Genomic DNA, 22,504 nt, shown 5'->3' with positions numbered 1-22,504 from the left:
CACAATAAAACCCATCAAACAGGCTGAGACACAATTTCAGTTATTTTGTGGTTTACTGAAAACTCAGAAGGGAAATGAACCATTTACAAACATTAAAAGTTCAGTCTGTGACATTTGAACCACATGGTTCTAAAGCACCAAGTATGACACTGAAATAATGAGATACAAACAACTGCTGCCCATGTGGAGAAAAGTCCGATTTACACGAATGATACCTGGTCAGTAGTGAACACTGGGACACAGTTAAGCTACTGTCATCATTTACAGCAACACATCGAGTTCAGGGTCCGGGTTCAAGGTTTCTGTTTGGGCACTTCAGATCCAGATCCATTATTTACATTAAAACCTCTGATTAAAAGCAGCTCAAGCAAAACATTTTACCATCACATTATCAAACATTTAGACTTCCTGCATCTGCTGGAGTTTAAACATTTCAGACTTTTAAACCAGGTTTTCCTTACAAAATATTTTAAATTAACACATTATTGGAACCTAAAACTGATTCAAAAATCCATTGTAAGTTTTGTTGAATACATTCCAACAAGAACTGATTCAACATTCAAGTCTGACTTTTCAATATAAAAACATTTCTCTACAAGCATGGTCCAGTAAGTGACCTATGGTACTGTTAATGCCAGCCAACACGAACAGAGACACTGAACATGCTTCTTCCACTGCACAACGTGCCCCGATTGGCTGCAACACAAGCCAGCTCTGCTCAGAGGGAGGCAGGAGGTTAATGCCTGAACCTCAGTCGACACTTCCTGTTCCACATGGTGTGGTCGTTGAGGGAGCCAACGAGCCTGTTGGCGGGTGTGGGCCGGGCGATGCTGGAGAAGGGCCTGGTGTTAATGCCAACACGAGGCATCTCCTTCTTCAGAGAGGTCATGTGGCTGTCGTTTACCAGGCCAAACACGTCCAGCAGGCACAGAGAGGGGAACATCTTGGTCAGGTCACTGGAGGTATGACACAGGTCAGATGTGGATTTTGACTTAAAGTAACTCAAAGTGATAGCGGCAGAGACAGCAGCGAGGGAACTTACGTGAGAGCAGCAAGGTGAATGTGATAGCAGCGACTCAGGGACAGATGCTGCAGATTCTCCAGTTGTGTGAGGACAGGGAAGCTGTCAGCCATCAGCAGAGTGCTGTCACTGGAACAGAAAAACCAAACACACACTGAGTTTTGGCCAATTGAGCAAAAGTATTGGAACATGTGAGCAACAGGTGTGTTTTGATGCCCAAGTGTGTCCTATTACACCGATTATTCAAACAATAAATAGCACTGAATGCAGTCTGAACAGGCAAAACCCAAATCTGAAACCCAGCGTAGACATTCAGTGCTTTTTATTTAAATAAACCCAGAATCTTGATCTTGTGTCTCATCTTTTTATTTCAAACTCAAATGTTTTCAGTCCACAGCAAAAATAAAAGGAGCTGACCTCACTGTTCCAATACTTTTAGAGGGGAGTGTATAGTACATAAAGTGCTCATTCAGTGTCTCCACCAGAATGGAAAAGCAACGGAATGACTCGTACCTTAAATCTAGGGTTTGAATACACGGACATCTCTCCACCAGCACCTTTACATCTGTCAAAGAAAGTACAGTACAGTTATGTCACATCTGGCCTGTTCCACCATGACTGAATGTCACTGGTCTAGTTGTACACGCTGTGGTAAATGTTATCACCAGGAATCTAAAAGGCCTCTATGTAATCCTCTAGTGACCTTCTGTACTGCAGTGAGCCAAAATTCATCACTAACCAACTGAACAATGTTTCTTTTCCATTTTAAGAAACAGTGTTCTCAGTTAAATGACAGGATGTTATTAGTGCCCAAATTGTGCTGCAAAGTAACAGCAGTGTCATTTCAATCAAAAAGGTAATACACATGGCCTTCCTACAATCAGCAGTCAACACGACCCAGATGTGATTCATGTGATGTCACTGGAGTCACTGCACACAGAGCAGTGTGGAAGCCAGAGAGCGGCAGTGTGGAAACTTAAACTGAACGACCCGTTTATGTGCGTGTGTCTAGAACAGAAGAATGTGCTTGATGTATGAGTAAAACCAACAATAAAGTTTGTCATCTGTGAATACAGAACCTGTATTTAGCTTATTTTTCTTTGCCACGTTCACAAACTACTACAAAACACATCAGTGAGTCAGACCAGCTGCACTGGGAGACAGATTCTAATATTTCTATTTCCAAATAATTCCACATACTAACAAGGGTCAAAGTCTGTTGTGAGCATTAGGAGAATGTCACTGGCCTTACACTTTGATGATGGTTCTAAAAGGCTGGTTCCAGTTTGGATCTAGTTCCAGTTGTTCAAACTCCTGGATGTGTTTGAGCACCATAAACAAACAAATTCCTCATTGAACGTTTCATTCACTCTTTAGTTTAGTCTCTTTAAACTCTCAGTGACAAAAAAAGACTGATGATGGATACACACACGGTGGCCCGCTGACATTCTAATGTATGGCCAACAAGTCCTTTATTTAAATCTTTCCATAGCGTACCATCCTACACTACACAAGGAGACGTACAAAGGTAGAACTTGATGAGGGGGCCAGCCTACTGCCATCTTCTGGGACCACCTCACCTTTATGTCATATTAACAGCACTGTGTAACAAACAGACGCAATTAACTTGTGTCTTATAATACAAGGATCCAGATTGAAAAAGTCAGATTTGTCAAAAAGCTACCGAACCTTGCTCCTACTCTAAGGTCATGAAATTATGTGACATCAACATTTGTCACTTACCGTCCAGTGTGAGACTCTCTCTGTAACCGCCAATGTTGAGCTGAGTAACACAGGAACTCAGATTATGGACAATACTCTTCACATGATCGTTGCTGAATTCACACCATGATATATTCAGCTGCTCAATGCTGCGCAGAAGAAAGAACAAATACACACAGCATTAGTAGAGCACAGTGAGGAAATGAACATCATCAGTGGTAAGTTAACTGGATAACAGGGATCTGACAGGTGAAGTGGACTGAGCAGCAGACCTGGAGCAGGATTTGAGCATGTCAGCCAAAGAAGAAGCAGAGAAGCCAGAGCACCCGGACAAGTTGAGCAGCTGGATGTTTGGGTTCATGGCCAGGGAGCTGAGGAAGACAAAACATTGTCGAGAATAGAATGAGTTTAGTTTTGAGTATAGTTTTGTTCATAAGCAATGCTTGTATTATCAAAACTGACACTACGGTGATTCTGGCAAACTGTGTGTTTGACTAGGAATAGAAGGTGGTGTTCCCCATTATTTATAGTCTAGAAGGGAAATATCACAAGGCAAATACTGTTTTATTAATAAATAATGCCTGTATTTTAAATAACAAACAATCAGCATCATCTCCCACACCTCAGACGAGGGAGAGCAGGAAATGTCGACTCTCTGGTGACAGGTGAGGGAGGAGAACAAGCAGCTTACTTTATGATATTGTCCGAGAGCTGCAGACCCTCCAGGCTCAGATACTCCAATACTCTGCAGCGACAGATGATGCTCTCCAGAGCTGAGGTGGGGATGATGGAATTGGACAAGTCCAACTGGACAATCTGCAGTGGGCTGAACAAAACAAAAGACAAGTCAAGAACAATGTCATGCACGTTCATTTTTTTTTTAAGTCTGAAGTTTCAACCTTCTTTAGCTCTTTACTGCACTAATGACATTATATATACACATTTTACATACTCGCTCTATTTGTGTTAGTGCTACTAAGTGCTTTGGGGGTGGGGGCCTCAAAATTGATAAATTGAGTTCCATGACATCAATGAAGAAGACATGAATATTGATTGACCTAGCAGAACTAGGTCCGAGTTGTACAGACCAGTACAAAAACTGGATTCAGCATCCGAGTCTGCTGGACTCACCCTGTGTCTGTGAAGTGCAGCTCTTCCACAAAGGAGCGAGGGCAGCGAAGCCTGCGGACCCTTGTTTTTAACACTTGCTGTAGAGCCCTTCCCGCGTGGGTCAAGCCCTCCAGATCAACGCTGTGCCACAGACACTCGTCGAACCTGGGATACAAACACAGATAGGGTGATGTCAGATAGATTCTACGTGTCTAGTATGGATAACTACTGTTCTAAAACCTAGTGGTTGTAGTGTGGACTCACGCTAAGCGATGCAAACGCTTGCAAACTACGGACATTCTAAGTAGATCGTGCAAAGGTAAGTAGAAAAAGATCCCGAGAAGCAGCTCATCTGGTAGGTGGTCCCACGTAATGCCTGCTGAGACACATGACAATGACGTTATCAGGGCTCGTTACAACACACTCCCTAAAAGAGGTCAGACAGATCTCTCCTACCCGAGTTGGACTCTTTCTTCCTCCTTGCTCTCCTGCCGAGAATGAACTGGTCATCTTCATTCTCTTTGCCCTTGCTGTTGAGACGCTGGTGCTTGTGTGCGTGTGGCCACTGATGGAGGAGCTCCACTGGGGTGCAGTCCGTGTCCAGACCCTCACCCAGGCAGCCTTTAGGCTTGCGTTTGTTGATTCTCTTGGACTGAGACAACATGGAGCTCTGAACATTCAGGCTGGGGAGATCCTGCAGAGGCATGCTGGGTGGAAAGAGAATCGGATCAAAAACACTATTGTCACGTTCATCAAAATGTAGAAACGACATGTTATGTTCCTCTGGATCTTTGATAGCAACACTCCTGAGAAACATTCGTTAGCGACTCAGCCTCCCCCCAAAGAAGAAGCTCTTTGCCGCCATATTGATTCAGCTACTCGCACTGTAACCGCGCAAATTCTTCCTGCGTAAGAAAATACAGACTGTGTCACGTCTGTTATCAGGTGATATAAGCGTGTAGAGTTACACTTGTGTTTTATTATCTGCTTCTCTACTTAATTTAGACTTTACGAGGGAAGCACACAGGACTGAAGGTAGGCCTGGCTCAGAGGAAAGCGCGCTATCGATTATTAACAGCTTCGATTTTATTCTAAAGTTTCCCAGATTAGCGGTTTACAAACACACTGATAAACGCAGACTTGTAACTTACTGGATATTTACACACAGGGTTCATTTGAACGCCTTCAATCATAACACAACACATATAACTTCGCTGGGTAACATGTTGTTAATGATGCAGGCTCGTTTTCATACGTATAGTCACGTTAGACGTTACATAAAATGATTACTCTCGTGTATTTCACAAAGAAAAGCAGTGAAACCTTGAAATCCTACCTGGTTTTATGCATGTCGTCCAGAGCAACATGTAACTTATTGGATGCCTGTTTTCACCGCAGCCCTCCAACTCGGACTCTTTAAACTCAGCGCCAGCAGCAGGGCGCCCTGTACTCACGACGTCACCACGTCACTGACGTTGCTTCACGTCGTACGTCCTACGTCATGCTGAGTGGCGCAGGCGATTCCTGCCTTTATTTAATGTCAATTTACAGCGACTGAAACTTAATCACAACAGTAAAGCTTTAACTCTCTCTATATGTTCTGTATCTTTCCCTCTTGCTGTGTTATAGCTTTATTCTGCATAGCTGTTTTGTACTTGTAAACTTCCAATGCTTCTATAAAAAGTGGCATTCCTGTCTTGCTCGTTTTTCCCCCTTCTACGAAGTGCTGGGCTCATACCAGGTAATTTACCATTTAATTTTACATTTAGTCATCTGGCAGACGCTTTTATCCAAAGCGACCAAACGCGGTTGAAGCATAAGGAGGTGTTGCCTGAGGACCCCTACTGGAGGTAGGACACAGCTGGGATCCAGTCTGCATCTAGTGGTGTAAAATATTACTGCATTGACAGGTGGATGGCCGTTAGTTTAGCTGGAACACCAGCTCAGACTCAAAATGTTCACAATTAATCCCATCATCTGCAATAATAAATCCTAATTCTGACTTTTTATCCCACAAATCTACCCATTAAGTCAAGACTCAATCTTCACATTAACATTTACCCTTTTTTATTCTGATGGAAATAAGCTTCCAGTGGCAGGAGTGGCCCATGTGATATTTATAGCCACTTCAAGAGGCTAAAAAGGTCACCTGTGTTCTACGTAAATAACAATATACACAACAATATAGTTGATTACTTCCACAGAGACTCGATCAAAGTGTAACCGGGTTATTGGGACGGAACAATAGGCCAAATGAGAATAGTAATTGTTAATGTGTTTCCCCCTGAAACACCGACCGGAAGTGTTCCTTGTGCTGCTGTTGACGGAACCGAGGCGTGAGGAAGCGGAGCGGAGGCCGGGGAGCACCGCACACACAGCGACCCTTCTACATCGAATCCTCCGCACTCTTACAGGTTTGGCTGTCTTTCTGTTTTTTCATTTGTCAGATTTAGATTGAGATACAGATTCAACGGGATGTGAGATGAGGAGGATTTAAGAGCAGCGATGAGTTAGCTTCCTCCGTCCCTTCACACGGTCTCGTCCCTCAGCTCTGACAGTCGCGGTTTGATATGAGCGGTGATAAGTGCTGTGTCCCCGGGCGGAGGACACGATGAACCCGGCCCGTCGTTTGTTGCACAGCCATCCCTTTAGCCGTTACCCTGCCTTGCATAGGCTCCAGTAGATGTCACGGCTCTGTTAGTGAGCTGTGTGTGTGTGTGTGTGTGTGTGAGGCCTGTTATTGCAGTGCTAATGCACCGGGAGGGTTTTCTCGGTTTCTCCTTTTCCACCGGCTCCGTGTGTCACGATGTGTCCGCGCCATGTCGTTCACACTGCTGCTGCTCAATAGGATTTCATCATCATAATCACAGCTGTTACAACAGATATTACACAGTTGGTCGAATTGAATGGGTTCATAACGTGAAATCAACGACCACTCTCCAATTTCGCAGCTCCAAGATGATGATTAATTTCATTTGGTGTGTGATGTTCAAGTGTAATAAAAGAAAACGTCAAAATCCAACAACGCCTGGTTCATAAATACGGTTTAACCTAACCCTTCTTTTAAAGGGACATTAGGCACTAATGTCTGAGTGTTACCAGAAGATAACACGCACACACGATTTGTGCATAGGAACAAAGATTGATCCTTATGATATATACTACTCCTAAATCTCTCAGGAGACTAACTGTGTTGTTAAATAGAATCATAGATGTGTCACATGTCTTATTTATGCGTCTTGTTAACATCTAACTACAAGCTTGTAAGTAATAATTCACTGTCATCCTCCCAATACACCACACCTGTGTACCTGAGCAAAGACAGTGAAATGCTGCTTTTCATGTAGTTTAATATTTCCATGACCACCTCATTCACTACAGAGGTTCCATAACAAAACAGCTCCCCCCTTTCAGCTGTCAGCCTAAACATGGAGACTAAAGAGTAACTTGCAGCACACACTCAAAGGTGATGTAATGGCTTTTTATTCAATCTGCTGAAACTCACATTAGGTCCTGACAGGCAATTTATAAAAGTCTGGCCTCTCGGGCTCCTCCTAGTGGTGTGATCCGATTAGTAACAATCTACCACACCCGAAAAAAGTCCACCAACCAGTGTGACTAAGCATCAGTCCAACTACACAGGAGCACGTCCTCCCCCTTTCCTCCTCTTCTTCCATCCAAGCTGAAGACAAGAAGACTGTCACCACTGCAGCAGAGGAACATTTCAGCCGCTGACACAGAGAAACACACAGCGGAAATGTTCTTCTTTGCAAAACAACTTGCATATCTAGACAAGAGTCAACAAAAGAAGGGGCTTTTGCCATGCATTGAGAGATGTGCCTGTGTTTTTCCCTATATTCTGCAGAACTCTGTCAGAAAGTGGCAGGACAGTAGTTTTATTTTAGTTTCATGTTCAATCAGGAAATTGAGAGATTTATTTAGGGCTGGCCATGAACACCCAGAAGTATCCATAAAGTACTGCAATTACATATAGTAAGTGTAAACCATTCCTGTGTGTTTACAATAGACTACAGAGTACAGTGTTGGAGAGCAACATCATCTCCTACATGGACAAGATCACATCATGTGAGTATGTCCACGTTAACTGTTGCAATTCTAGTGCACAGATTGTGCGAAGGAGCTCAACCACAGGTTGTCATATGTAGCATGTTGCAGTTTGAGGGTAGGATCACCTAGATATAGGCAGATTTTTATGTGTACTTTGGTATGATATCCCTTGATTTTGTCATTTGGAGTAATTGTCCTGGCAGAAAGTGTTGTTCACTGGTGAAGTGGGATTCCATTTGTGGCGACAGTAGTTTTAGGTGAGGTGTACAGTATCCTTCTTCTGCCCCTACAGTTGTGTCATGTTTAAATTTTCATAAATTAATTTCAGTGGATGAGGTTTACAGAGCAGGAACAACCATTAGATATTGTGTTTTGTCCAACTGCCCCAAACTAAAAGATGGTTCCATCAGGAGATGGAGGTGGAGTTGGGAAATAAATGTATTTGCCTGAGGATACAAATGTTAGAGGGGTCTTCAGTGATTAAACATCAATGCAATGCGATTATCATTTTAGGCGAGGCCATGAGCTGAGTATTGAGGGATGAGTCTGTACACGGGTAATGGTGGAGGACAGGGGAGCAGTGGCTAGCTGCTAGCTTAGCTTAACTTAAGTTAGCTTAGCTTTGTCGACACCACACAGAAGTTCCCCCACTCTGGAATGCTAAACAAATCGAGCTAGGATGTAAACTCACCCATGATGGACAATAACATGCAATCTAAGAACACACAGCACTTAAATGATGCAAGGAATTAGTGGAATTCCCATTTCACTGGATAGAGGCTTCAAAGTACTTCCTGTGTCAAACTAACTCGTACTGACAACTCTGCTGAAGATAGACGTCAAGGTAGACGTCTTGACTTTTGATCATCTTCAAAATCAGTCAATCAAATTTATAATAATTTAAAAGAAAAATACACCATGACACAGTCATACACCTTCACTGACTTAATTTAAAGGTGTTCTAGACGATCCCCTTGACCAAGACTCCAACCTTAAAACAATATGTGGAAACTAACCAGGTGACATCATCTGTACGGTAAAACTTAAAATATCCAAATTGTAGGAAGTTTTCTCCTGATTAATTAATCATGTCCTGATGATTTTATAATAATAAATTATAAAATCATAATAAATTAGTTAACTCTTGGACGTTTGAAGATCATACCCTGGTTCTGAGATACCTGAATACTGCATGCTGCCTGGAGTAAAAGGTGGAAACCAGGGCACCGTGGCATGCAGAGAATGAGAAATGAAGACATATTTGCAGAAAACTAGATACTGTAATGATATAAATAACCAAGTTTTTCATGTGCCATGTTGATGGCATATTCCAGATACGATCAAAATCAGGATTCCAGCAGAAGTCCACCTTTCACTGATAGATCCAAAGGTCTCACAGATTAGGAGTAACTAGATCTGACGTATTAAGATTTTTATGGACCCTGAATGTGGCTGTATATGGCTGCTGTATTGTTGTAATGCACTGTATGTTCCCAAACAGAAAAGTAAGTTAAGTTGTGTTTTTTCTTTCTTTGCTATTCATCAGTCAAAATATGTCTGGAAGGATGGAAATGGACGTCAGTGGAGTTTCCAGGGCTCACGTCTCCATTCTGCCTGCAGCTGAGATCAAAACCACATTGAAACCAGAGGCAGAGAGACCTCGCTGTGCCAGCACCCCGTGTTCACCCATCAGAGGTACTGTTGCAGGATACCAAATCCTCCACATGGACTCCAACTATCTCGTGGGCTTCACCACTGGAGAGGAGCTGCTCAAGCTGGCCCACAAATGGTCAGAAGGCACTCCAGAGAAGGGTTCTGTATCAGAGGCTGTGCCCAGCTCCACCCAAAGTCCAGTCTCAAAGTCTGCAGACTTGGGTGTCCATCGGTCTTCACGGATCTTCAAAGGCAAAAGTCGCTATTACCAACCTTACGACATTCCTGCTGCCAATGGGCGGAGACGGAGGCGTATGCCGAGCTCTTGTGACACCTCCCTGAGGTCCCTGGGCCATGGGGAGCCTGGAAGAGGTCTGCATGATCCATTACCCCTATGTCTTCTTAAAGGAAAGGGGGCACAGTCCAAATCCCTGGACTACCTTAATCTGGACAAAATAAGCATCAGAGAGTCATCAGACACAGAGGTGTTACAGTACCAACTGCAGCACCTCACCCTGCGAGGAGAGCGCATTTTTACCAGGAACAAGACTTGAAGCATGATGAAAGGCCTTTTTGTAGGCATCTTTCACCCTCTTGGGGATTTAGGTGCTATTTCCAGCTTGGTTTCTTTTTACTCAGATTATTAACAGTTCTTTAAGAAGACTGATAATCTTGTTATATTATTACTTGGGGGTTTTACCGTGTACTGTACACATAATGAAGAAAATCCCTCAATTTGTCCTCACATTGTAATGAGGCTGTTGAGGTTAAAAAATGTGAATTATTTAAACTTAGCAATAACTGGTGAATCTATTTATTGACAGTGTTTTGCGTTTGTACTAGTCAGGGCCAGAGACGCACTGATATATCAGCTTATAGCTGATAAATGCACATATCACATACTGTATCAGCTTTAAAATGCACCATTGCTATCAGGCCAACAATAGTGTCACTGCTTACCTGTAAGGAGTTGTTTTAGTGGGACCTTTATGACTTTTTTTTTTTTCTTATTATGACACTGGATATGAATAAGCAAGGTAATGTTTTTATTATGTTGCAAACTAATTTCTATGTTGCTGTACCTCTTGTCTATTATAAGATAGACATGTGGAAAAAAATTAACACTCCATTCAAAGTCTGCTTATTAAAGGGTAGTTAAAAATACAGCTGCTAAAGTCATCCCTTCCTTTTTTAGTACGTTAAACTATTTTTACTGGCATTTTTGCTTTTACTTAATGACACACACCAAAGGTCCCTTTTGATTTTCTGGTTGGCTCCTTAGATACTCTAGGCACTAGGAGGCTCCTGAACAATCCCTTCCCAATGTGGCTGTACTGTAATAGGTGGGTGAGAGAATCCATTTTCTGGTGTGTCTAACTCAGACTGCTGAGGCTCCATTTTAATTTCAGCTGAACTTCGTGTATCAGTTGCACAAAAGGGAATCCTTTCAAAGTCCATATGGATAAGATTATCATTACATTACATTAAATTACACCTAATAAATCTTTCTGTGTACAATTGGTATATCTTTTATTTTTACTTTATTAAGATAAACTAAAAAAAAATATCAAGCAGTCATCTTGATAAGTTAAAAAGTAGCTTGATCCTTCACATAAAATCATTCATTTGTAAAATCACTTGTGTGTTTAGGGCTGTTGTCTTGCTCAACGATCCAGATCCACTTTCTGTTGAGCTCTGGTTCACGATGGATACTGTACCTTGACATTTTCCTTTAGAATTTGCTTGTACTTCCTGCTAGCCAATGACAGCTGGGATATGCTCAGCACCCCTGCAACCCTTAACAGGTAAAGCAGTTAGAATAATGGATGGCTGGATTGAATTAGCTTGTACAGGTCAGAATTCATAGCAATCCATTCATCCATCCTAGTCTAGAGGTAGGAAAACAGACCCTAATCATGATGCTGCCACCACTATATTTCACAGATGGGATCAGGGCTTGCACCATAATCTAGTGTTGATTTATCGCTTAATATAACAGTTCTTATTCAAGCCAAAAAGTACAATTTTAGTCTCACCCATGTGCAGAACATTCCTCTACACACATGAAAGCCAGGTAGAATAACAGGTGACCATCAAGTGCTAACAGGGTTTATAGGCATGCTTTTCCAGTCAGTAAGTCAGAACTGATGAAGCCTTTTGGAAAGAAGGCAAAGTGCCATTGTTGTTCCGAGCTCTCCTGATGGTGGACTCATAAACACTGATATTAACCACTTTAAGAGAGGCCTTTAGTTTCCTAGGCGTGACCCTGTGGTTGCCTGTAACTTCCTGGACTATTACATCCCTGCACTTATAGTGATCTCTGTTGATCAATTTCTCCTTCAAATGACTTGATAATCACATGAAAATATAATTTTACATAATAAAGTATTTGTGTTATTCATTTAATTAGATTCCTTTAGTCTTAGGTTTCAGGTCATCTTTTATGTAGAAATAGAGAAAATACTAAAGGGATTTAACCACCATGTTTTGTATGGTGATGAACTCCATAGTATTTTCGTTGTGGTAAGAAACCATTCCTGCAGTGTTTTCCACTAGAGAAGGAGATCAACACAGACATATATATATATATAAGACATATTTTAGTGGAGTATCATTTCAGTCTATTTCATCTGTTTAGTGGTTATTGTTGGCAAATATTTCTTGGAAAACGTTGGCTTCAGAAAATGTTATTGGTGCATCTCTTTGTACATTATGGGCACACAGTGGGATGTCTTTTTAATATGTGTGTGTGTTCCCCTTACAGCTGGTAATGGGTGTGTTTCCAATGCCTCTACTGCAGAAGATCCTCTGCACATTTTTGCACTGTTGGACATGTACTACAGACTCTGGAGTCAGTGCACCTTGATGTTGTGGCACCACAGTTCACAGTATGCACTACAATACTGTGCACCCCTTGAGTTTGTGCACAATTTGTCGTGCTGCCTTGAAAGGAAACAGTCATTTCTTTGTCTCAGTGTTTTCTATTACACTAATAATGAAACACCAGTAGACATTTTCCTTTTATGAACCTGCAGCATTTGAAGTCTCCGTGTCAAATCTTTATGTGATAATGAAATCTTTCAGAATGTTCTGTTGTAGAAAATGAAACAATCTGAATGAAACTGCTCTAGTGCGTGTGTTACTTTCATAGCGCCATAGGTTTAGTATCGGTGTGCATAACTGTGTGCCACAGTGTCTTTTTTTTTTTTTTTTTTAATGATACGACCTGCAAGTCACCACAGTGAGAAGTGTTCAAATACACATAGAGGCTTTAAATATTAATTCTACATGTAAATGTACTATATCATCTTTTTATTTTTAGTTTATATACATGTGAAAATGTTAAAACACAGTACCTGCTGTTCACATTTGAATCAGTGTGAATAATGTGAATGTGAGATTGAGTTTGGAATTCTGTTCTGACAAGCATAAGAAGACTTTTGTCCATACTGAGCCCAGCTGGAGGAACATTCTGTAAATGCATTTCCATCCACCTGTTTTTTACATTCACCAATTGTTCAATTTGCCTACGAAGAGAAATTAAAAATTTTACAAATATTTTCTTCTACTTGGCAGAGGTAGAACAAATGGAGGATAAGAAAAAGCAAAATGTGCAATGTGCAGTGGGAACACTTTGCAAATGAATCCTGATGTAAATTAATCATTTGACTTCATACAGCTTTACTGGAGAGATGAAAAGTTCCAGCAGACGAAAACATCAGAAACAGAAATGTCACATTTTTATTAAGTTTCCCGTAAAACTTTGACTAATGGTGTTTTGTTAGCATCATTCGATCTCACATTCTTCAGTGCTTTAATTGCAAAATGAGCCCCTCCAACGTCTCTCCAGTGGTACAACAGTATGGATGGAAATGCATGTTAATTCACATTTTATTTAGATTTTCTTATATTTGTTATTTCTGGATGAAATCTGTGTCTTAAGGTGACCTGATATTCGTACTGTATCTTGAAATAACTGAAATTCTTCACACATATGTTGGCGACATTATGAGTAGGCCTCTCTATTACCACCTTGGTTTATAACTCAAATCTGAATGAGCAGCAGGGGAAGTGAATGCATCACGACAGGTTTAGGTAACTGTAATATAAACTTTGTAGACATGTTGGGTGAATATTTTACTTAAATGTACTCACTTTATTTATTCTTTATTTTAGTACATTTTTTCAGTTTATCAATAAATTCATTAAAGCAGCTACATTTTTCTTTTTTTAACAGCATTATGGCCACAGCTGCCCTGTTATTGATGATAACCACAATAATGACATTATTATATTTCTGTGATTGTAATAATTAAGGAGCAGACTTGTGTTGTGACTCTTATGCACTGCTATTGATTCTCTAAGCTAGAAAATGTTAACTAATGACCGTTAGTTATTATTAAAGCTTATTTCAAATATGGGATTATCAAAAGGAAACCTGCATCCCTCAGACAGAAATCACTAAAGCACCAAATGCTGAAAGTTAAAAGCCCTAAAAGGTTTTCTCAGTTATCTCAGCTTCTGATTTGCTCTTAGAAATGCGAGCATGTTTGACACTAAAGTGTCAAGTTAACACTAAAAAGACTCGGAATAGCATTTGATTATAGAATTTATTTTGACTAACACATTTATGTGAGTAAGAGCAGTGTCAAAAGCACAACAGCACATTTTTATTCTAAAACTATCTTTACAAAGCAGCAGCAAAACACAGTAAAGTACTGCTGTAGAAGTATAAAAGCTTATGTCAGAATTTCATATTACAAACTGAAACCTCTCAAAGATTTTGGAAATTCATAAAACACGCAAGTTGCTTTACAAAGATCAACGACTGCTACAGTAAAGTGCTCCCAAGTGTTGTGGACAGAGGAATATAGAGATGGTGAAGATTAATTTTACATAAACAAAATGTAGAAAAAGAAGACACTATTGTAAATTATCTTTGATCTAAGGATCATAGGTAGATATACATGTGTTTAAAAAGGAAATTAGAAATGCATTTAATGACAAATGAACAGAAAATGTAACAATGCACAAAGAAACAACAAGAACAAGATGAAAAAACTACAACTGAAAGTTGAAAATTGTTTGACAAAAGGCAACGGAGAAGAATGTAGGAAAACTGAAATGATTATCTTATTATGTAAAGACGTGTTTTCCTTATTCCTAAGTCTCCTGAGTGAAATGATCCTCTTAAACAGAAAATAGCAGTAACCAGCTGGAGCTGTCCACAAAAGCGTCTCACATTCTGGTCTCTTCATGCGGTCGATTCATGTAGTCCTGAAGGGCCTGGTGTAAAGGCAGCCACTTTTTTATTGAAGCTTTCATAGCTACAATCCATCTGTAAAAAACACGCGGAACATCAGAATCACAAGATCGGCTTCTCACTCACCTCTTCCTCCTCAGAAGCTTGAACGTTTAACATACAGTAGCTACTGGTATTGTACAGTGGGAAATCCCTGTGTCCTAGACATGAAGTGGCCTATTGTCCAGGCTCGGTTGAAAGCCTGACTGGACTGGGATTGCTCTCAGGTTTTTAAAAATATATGTTGATTTTAGAAATGGAGATCACAGTCATGTCCTTACCGCTTGTTCTCGTTAGGATTTTCAGCACAGAGGTAGAAAGTCTTGAACTCATCACATGGAGGTTTCAGCTCAATGGTGGATTTCTTGGATCCAAAGGGCTGCTCTCGCACTATGTACCCTTGAAGGTAGATACCACCTGAGAACACCGATGATGACAAAGATGTTCTGGTCACTATATATCTTAATTATCAGCAGTTTTAGCATTTACTTCACCAATCTCATTATTATGGAAGTTCGGTCATAAAGTCACAACAGGGATCCATAATGTCTTATGATTATTCTGTATTTTTATCTGAATTTGAAAAATAACTAGTTATCAACTAACTGTAGATGTATAAATATGTAAACATTACAAATTGTTCATTTTAACCATTATATTTGCAGCCAGGTAGTTAATTCATACTAACTTATTAGCTAAATATATTTTGCATTAACAATCTGCACTTGCAAAGTAAAACTTTCAAATAACTTTAGTGAAGTAAACGGTGCAATAAACCCTGAATTGTAGCACTAGCAGTAAAACTAAAATAACACTGAAATACTCAAGCACCTTAAAATTGCAGAACTTGAATAATGACTTAATTTCATCACTGTGATTCACAATATTTTCATACTCCATTCAATAAGAGGGCCACCAGGGTCATCCATAATGAACAGGACATTTTATATAATATTTTTATACATACTGCATTATCATTAAGCCATCATGTGAACCTTTTGGAATTTCATGGTTGTCTGCATTATTTTTTCATACAATGTGATCTGATCTTCATCTAGGTCAAGAGTATTAACAAATATAATGTGCCTAAGATAATAACACAAAAAAAAATTCTGATCTTTCTGGTCTCATGTATGTGGCTCTCTCTGCCATAGACACCATGCTTATTCAGTGTTTAATGTACTATAGACTCATCTTTGACATCACTTTGTAACTCTTTCCAGCTTTATGTAAATCAACAACTTTTGATCGTAGATATTCCTTTTAGCGAGGCATGGCTCACATAAGCACGTACTCTTACAATTTGATTGGTTTTTGACACCTTCAAACTACACATACTTTCTCTACTCGCACTGTGAGGTTTTTATGATTATTCTCAATAACGACATGAAAGATCAGCATTTATTTTGTGTTATTACTTTAGGCACATTATATTTGTCAGAAAATCAGATCACATTTTATGACAAATAATGCAGAAAACTATGAAATTCCAAAAAAGGTTTACATAGTTTTTTTAAATTTTATTTTAATTTAACTGTTTTTTTTGTTTTGCTGAAGTTTTAATGCCTCACTTTTTTCAATCAGGGAGCTAAATACATGCTGTACAGATTAAATACAGGTCAAATCAAAGGGCAGGAAAACGGTAAAGTGACTGTTAGTGAAAAATGACACATACCGTGTGCATGAGTTGCACGGATACCGCTGTACAAGTAGAGGCAACCATCCTTCAGAATGCAATAGTGCTGTATCCACATGTCCTTGTTTTTATCCATTTTATGAAGCAATCCAAGACACTCTGGGTTTTTCACAGCCAGCGGGGGCAGATTAGAGTTGTGTCTGGTCACATCCACCCACACGTGGTTCTAAAACACCACAGTTATTGCGGAGATTAGTGTTTGCCTGAGTGCTAAATATGACAGGTGATAAGCCAGTGTGAGCTGAACACTTTCATTCTCATACAATCAGCATGTATTTCTTCATTTGATTATACATAAGGCCATTTGATTTCTGGCAGATATTGACATTACCTGTGTGATAGGATGAATAGCTTTCTCCATAGCTTCCAGCCACCTACAGTCACAAAGATTACAGCTTAGCATAAAAAGATTCTTGTTATATTTGTTTCTAATTGAATGAAACCAAATTTGAAATACACTTAAAATAGATACATATACTCATGCTACTTATTCTGCAACTAACAATAATTTTCTTGAGCATTGTGTCACTAATATTCTCAATGAATCAATTTACTATTTTCTTAATTAAACATCAACAAAGTGAAAAATGTCAAAATGAATGAATGAATGAACATATGACTTCTTCACATGTCTTATTTTGTCCAACTAACATCCAAAGCCCGAAGATATTCAGTTTGCTGTACTGCACCTTTTCATCTCCTGGTTGGAAGTAGCACAGAAGAAGTACACTCGACTACCAGACTGAGGGCGGCACTTGAATACGAAAGGTTTTCCCAGGGAAGTATCCTGCCCCACCTCAGCCCCCTCCAGCTTCACTGCTGACAAAGCTCGCCTCTTGCCTTCATCCTGTAAAGATCACGAAATGATGTCAGAAAGACAACTGTTTAATCATTTGTGTGACTTCAGAAACTAGATCTCACATTGAGACTGATGGCTCCCTGCTTACCCGTTTGTGCCTGTAGTAGTACAAGCAGCAGTCATGTGTGAGTACAAACCACCTTTTCCTCCAGCCTTTGATCAGACCAGACTGGGTACGCTTGTGGAGGTAACCACGACATGATGGCCACGGGGTGTTAGGACAACGAGCAATGTCTGAACCAATGGTTAATGTTAAAACATCTGGACCTGCAACAATACACTGATTAAATTTTATATTTTATATAGCAAATCGTCAAAAACCCTATTTGAATCATAAGTAAAAGTCTTTCAGCAGACGGGTCACCTCAAATGACTGCTGTGTGTTCCTGAACTCAACCAAACATTCTAGTGTTTTGTGCTTTGAGGCACATCGCCGTGTGTGGAAACAACATACCTTGTCTGGCCAAAGTGGCAGCCTCAGAATGAGGGATGCTGGTGACATCAGTTCCATTGACAGCCAGGACATAGTCTCCCACCATCAATCCTGCTTCCTCAGCAGCCCCGTCTGAATCCACAGAGAGGAAACATTTAGCTTACAGACTTACAGAATCACAAAGACATTAAGGTTAATAAATAAATGTCCTTAGTGAAAACACAGTCTTATCTGGCTGCCTGATAACTTCACAGTGACAACAAGGCTCCAGAGGTCCTGACACTCAACCACCATTTTCCACTAGCACTATGAGGTTGTTCTCAATAAAGACATAAAAGATCTGAATTTTTTGTGTTATTATTTTAGGTACATTATATTTGTTAATATTCTTAACTTAGATGAAGATCAGATCCCATTTTATGACAAATGAATGCAATAGGTTCACATACTTCTTCTTGCCAGTGGTATATACAAGTTAGGATTATTGCATTGCTACATTTGTTTCTATAGAGGGTTGCTAAAATGCAATTCAGTGCAAATGGAGAGAAACTGTAAAAATCGAATTTCTAATAATGACTTATTGTCGTTTCTAATTTCTGAGCAGTCTAACCTGTAACCTGGAAAGGAGAAAAACCAAACCTCTCAGTTGGGAAACTACATCTAGCTCCACTACACAAGCAGACAGACCTAGACGACTAGGAGACACAACATTGCAAATAGGAAATTCTCTTACTTGTGTCAACCTCTGTAACCACAATAGGTTTAGAAAACTGGATCCGAAAGCCCCAAGGATACTCTCCTGTGCCTTTGCTGATCTTGACAGTCCTCTCACGAACTGCGAGAGAAGGAGACAGTTCAATTCAGTGTCATGTATTCATTTGCTTATTTCAGTATTTCAGTCTACAGTCTCATCTCTACATTGTGTAAACCAGTTCTTGTCATGTGTTTATTTGCAATAGTAAAGAACCTAATAATAGTAAATCAAACCTTAATGAATATCCCTGGAGACCATAAGCAGAATCAAATCAGTTTTCTTGTGAAATCACAAAATCTCCTGCTTACTTGAGACAACTCGAGATCTTGTGTTGAGGCTGGGAGGAATGGCCCCTGAGCCCACATCATTTCCTTGGTAAATCCATGCTGACGAGTGGAAAGTCTCTGTATAAAAGCCTTTATCCTCATTGTCTCGAATTGTCATGTCCAAAGAGCGAGTGTCTTCTGATACTAGAAAAAAATACAGGAGAGTACTTCTCAATACATGATACACAACACTGGTGCCTGAAATTCTGTGAACCGTTTAGAAGTTTCTCTATTACTGCAAAAATCAGAAGTCTTAAAACTAGACAGAGAAAAACTCAACTAAGCAAGTGTGAAATGCACTTTTTAATTTATTTATTGTGGAAAATGATGATGTTTGGCAAAAGGATGTGAACCTCCAAGATCACCAATGAATTTGAAAAGGAAATAAAAATGTTTTAATGAGTGCTTCTGCCTTATGCGGAGGAAACCACTACTCAAAAAAGAGCATTTCTGCTTGTCCACACTTTCCTTTCTACTACACACTTGTCTACAGATCACCAGGTGAATAAACCAGAAGGCTGCTGGGAGATTGTTTTGTGGACAGATGAGGCTGAAGTAGAACCTTTTGGATTGAATGAGCATCATGTTTGTTGATGCCCAAGGAACCTGAATCCATCTGTAAACCATGGTGGTGGCTGTGCCATGATTTGTCAGGATGAGTTGATGGAGCTATGATGTTTGAGTTGTAAAAGCAAACTCTAAAGAAAAAGGTATCTGTTTTGAACTGAGGTTTAACAGAAGGACAAGACAAACATCCTTGAAAGTCGTTCTACCAAGCAGAACATCAAAGGGGGTCACACCAGTTAAAGGCATGCTTCAAATTCTGTATGCCACACACATATTTTACATAAGAAATGAATCAGTATAATGTTTTTGTCTCATTTGTTTAATTTGGCTCCTTTGTCAAGTTTTAGGACTTGGAAATCTGATCATGTTTGAGGTCATAGTTCTGTTTTACTATACTGAATACAACGAGCCACACTGATTTTAATTAGTAAGTGATTTTCAGAGATAGTTGACATTTACAGTTCGCTAGTTACATTTGTTTGGAACTACTTTGCATATGTCAACTTGTATGAAAGAAAGATGCTCTGCTCTTGAATGAATCTTGAATGTATAAAGTTACATTTCCCGACTTTTCCCATTGAGATATTTGGTCAGTTTAACAACTACAGCAGTGATTATTTGGATACATCTTCATCGACTTAGTTCAGTTAAGTTACCGGATTCCTCTGTGATGTCACTAGTCACTGAGCTTCCTCCAGCCGAGCTCCACTGCTTTGTCTCCTTGAAGAGCTTTCGCCTCCTGGCCCAGTGGTCAGAGCCACTGCTGTCTGGGTCTTTATGAACCACAGGTTTCAGATGCTCTTTGGCCTCTGAGGAAGCTGGAAACAACAACAGGTCAGTTTTATACACATACAGTATACACCCTAACTAATGATTTATTTGAATACACAAACATTGCTGGAACTTACTTCTAGATACAATCTGTTTATTGGCCGTTTTTCTGAGCTTGTCCTTTGCCTGGTTTCCAGGATCTGTGGGAACTTTGGAAGGACAGGATGCAGTGATGGCAGCTTTGTCTGAGCCCTCTGTACTGCTTCCTTCTGTGTCCACATGCAGTCTGTTTCTCTTCTCAATCATCAGTGGTAGGGAATGGTTGGTGTTCCCTTCAGGTTTAATCTCCTCTATAACCTCATTTGTGTTTAATGAATGAAAACTTAAGTCATGATTAGGGGTCAAGTGGTGGTCTTCTGTGCTAGTTGTGTGTTTTTCCAGTGGGTCTATCTGCATGAATCTTTCCTCGATGTGCACCAACAGTTATTGTCCTTACGGAGGACTTCCTGTGTTTGGGTGAAACTGGGACAGAAGCGTCTTGCCTGGCATTTTCAACCATTTTGTCCTTGAATAATATAACAGGGTGACTCTGGAGTATTTGTTCTTCTGAGCCACTGCAGGATGGAGGGATGATTTGTATAGCAAGGGCTCTTCGGCTGAGCTCCTCTGTAAGGGGCTCTGGACTGTGAAAGTCTATGTCCCCCATCTCTTGGTCAAATCCGCTGTCTGCTATTTCACTTTGATCAACTTTATATTCACAGTCATCAGTGTCTAAACTTTCCATGTCCTTAGAAAGACTCAAGTTTAAGTCTTTGTCCTGCTGCCTGACATCTTGATGATGGTATGTGACGCTGATTTGTCGATATTGTTGATTGACAGTGAACACATCATCAGGATTATCTTCAGAGCTGGTCATATAGAACGGACTCAGCAGTGACTGATTTCCATTATGGCTGCTTAGGATTTCTGACACAGGTTTGGAACTGTCCTTGGTTTGGGAGGAGTTATCATTTCCTTTTCCAAAGGCAGGAAATCCTTCAGTGCTCTGGAGAGTCATTTGCGATCTCTCAGCTTGGAGATGAAGCGAGCACATGATCAAAGAAGAAAAGGACTGACCACAGGACACCAGAACATCCTCTTGCATCAATCCCAGAGCCTCTGACATCCCAGGAAATGTTTGCCGTCTTTTCTTTGGTAAGGGACATGCTCTGTGCTCTACAGTGGCGATGCTGTTGTTTCTAATCCAGGACTTTCTCTTTTGACAGTTGATGAAATCTTTGGTGAAGCTGGACCTGTTTGTTGACAAGGAGGCTCTCATGAACATGGGCTCATAGTTGTCAGATTCTGATAACTGATCAAAAGAAGGTGCCCGTTCCACCCTTTCCTCTTCTTCCTCCATGGGTTCTTGCTTACAGGTTATGTCAGGTGTCAGGTAGAGTTTCCCTTGCTGTTTGTCAGCTGCACCACAAGTACCAATCCTGCAGGAAGCCAGGTCAAGTGTTAAGTCTTCTAAACTGGTGCATTTACTGTCTGCAAACTCTAGGGGTGGGGGAATGTCCCAGGACTGATCGCTAAAGCTTTGGTGAATATGTTTTCTTTTGGCTTGAGGCTGGATATTAAAGAGCACTGGTGGGCTAGTTGGGTGACTTGCCAATGTAAAGTCTACTGGTATTTGTTGTTTGGGATCACAGCAGCAATTACAGTAGTTTGGAGTCTCCCATATTTTCCCTGGGCTATGGATCTCTGTTTGTTCACTCACGCTTCCAAAGGTGAATGTGTAACTTGTGCTTTGATTTCCATTGTGACTGCTCTCTTTATGGGATGGCTGGTCGTTGTTTGGCATCCACGTCTTCTCATTTTTGCTCTTCAAGAACGTCTCAGCGCTGTCGCCTTTTTCATTAATGAAAACTAAAGTGGTTTTGCTTCTAGAAGTATTAACATGGAGAATTTCTTGAATTTCAACCTGCATATTGGAGCTGGTGCAGTTAATTTTCATGATGTTAGTAACTGGTGTTGGTGAGTGAGACTGATTTTCAGACAAGGGTTCGTGCAACTGCTGGAACATGATCTTTGGGTGGGAATCTTCCATATCACTGACAGACACCGACGTTACTGTCTTTACCCCATTTTCTTTGTCCTCTGTCATTTTGGTATAAATACTCCTTTGGTTTGGAAATAAATTGATATGATAATCTTGTTTAAATCTTTTCTCCTTGGGTGGA

The 22,504-nt window shown here is 40.3% G+C and overlaps 3 protein-coding genes across 5 annotated transcripts; 1 reads left to right on the top strand and 2 right to left on the bottom strand.

The window, feature by feature from the left end:
* Positions 1 to 40: 40 nt before the first annotated feature.
* On the bottom strand, positions 41 to 5,331 carry skp2 (S-phase kinase-associated protein 2, E3 ubiquitin protein ligase). The gene is made up of 10 exons (XM_026340124.1): positions 5,190 to 5,331; positions 4,310 to 4,560; positions 4,118 to 4,229; positions 3,875 to 4,018; positions 3,435 to 3,569; positions 3,016 to 3,114; positions 2,765 to 2,892; positions 1,535 to 1,586; positions 1,043 to 1,150; positions 41 to 956 (listed from the first exon to the last, which is right to left on the bottom strand). The coding sequence occupies exons 1-10, from the start codon at positions 5,201 to 5,203 to the stop codon at positions 737 to 739; spliced, it is 1,263 nt and encodes a 420-aa protein (XP_026195909.1). The 5' UTR covers positions 5,204 to 5,331; the 3' UTR covers positions 41 to 736.
* A 731-nt stretch (positions 5,332 to 6,062) lies between these two features.
* Positions 6,063 to 13,780, top strand: macir (macrophage immunometabolism regulator). Of its 3 annotated transcripts, none has more exons than XM_026340126.1 (3): positions 6,063 to 6,267; positions 7,881 to 7,939; positions 9,468 to 13,780. In XM_026340126.1, the coding sequence occupies exon 3, from the start codon at positions 9,475 to 9,477 to the stop codon at positions 10,126 to 10,128; it is 654 nt and encodes a 217-aa protein (XP_026195911.1). In that variant the 5' UTR covers positions 6,063 to 6,267; positions 7,881 to 7,939; positions 9,468 to 9,474; the 3' UTR covers positions 10,129 to 13,780. The 3 variants fall into 3 exon arrangements, 2 of the variants coding, with proteins under 2 accessions (XP_026195911.1, XP_026195910.1); XR_003297435.1 differs by lacking the exon at positions 7,881 to 7,939 and having other exon boundaries at positions 6,159 to 6,267; positions 9,468 to 10,917; positions 12,339 to 13,780; XM_026340125.1 differs by lacking the exon at positions 7,881 to 7,939 and having other exon boundaries at positions 6,159 to 6,267.
* Positions 13,781 to 14,175: 395 nt separating this feature from the next.
* pdzph1 (PDZ and pleckstrin homology domains 1) lies at positions 14,176 to 22,504 on the bottom strand. Its single transcript, XM_026339148.1, has 11 exons — positions 20,420 to 22,504; positions 20,168 to 20,329; positions 18,927 to 19,088; positions 18,598 to 18,699; positions 17,886 to 17,996; positions 17,520 to 17,698; positions 17,262 to 17,419; positions 16,904 to 16,946; positions 16,552 to 16,738; positions 15,158 to 15,293; positions 14,176 to 14,912 (listed from the first exon to the last, which is right to left on the bottom strand). The coding sequence occupies exons 1-11, from the start codon at positions 20,736 to 20,738 to the stop codon at positions 14,813 to 14,815; spliced, it is 1,659 nt and encodes a 552-aa protein (XP_026194933.1). The 5' UTR covers positions 20,739 to 22,504; the 3' UTR covers positions 14,176 to 14,812.

Source organism: Anabas testudineus, chromosome 22 (assembly GCF_900324465.2).
Source record: "Anabas testudineus chromosome 22, fAnaTes1.2, whole genome shotgun sequence".
In the NCBI taxonomy this organism is placed as follows: Eukaryota; Metazoa; Chordata; class Actinopteri; order Anabantiformes; family Anabantidae; genus Anabas; species Anabas testudineus.
This window is presented reverse-complemented; position numbering and strand designations above follow the sequence as displayed.

Coding starts and splice junctions, on each gene's coding strand:
- pdzph1 (XM_026339148.1), bottom strand. CDS start 20,738: ATGCAGATAGACCCACTGGAAAAACACACAACTAGCACAGAAGACCAC. Junction 16,739..16,903: donor CTATTCATCCTATCACACAG/GTAATGTCAATA, acceptor GTGGTGTTTTAG/AACCACGTGTGGGTGGATGT. Junction 14,913..15,157: donor AATCCTAACGAGAACAAGCG/GTAAGGACATGA, acceptor TGTTTTTTACAG/ATGGATTGTAGCTATGAAAG.
- macir (XM_026340126.1), top strand. CDS start 9,475: ATGTCTGGAAGGATGGAAATGGACGTCAGTGGAGTTTCCAGGGCTCAC.
- skp2 (XM_026340124.1), bottom strand. Junction 4,019..4,117: donor AAGCGTTTGCATCGCTTAGC/GTGAGTCCACAC, acceptor TTTGTATCCCAG/GTTCGACGAGTGTCTGTGGC. Junction 957..1,042: donor ATTCACCTTGCTGCTCTCAC/GTAAGTTCCCTC, acceptor TCATACCTCCAG/TGACCTGACCAAGATGTTCC.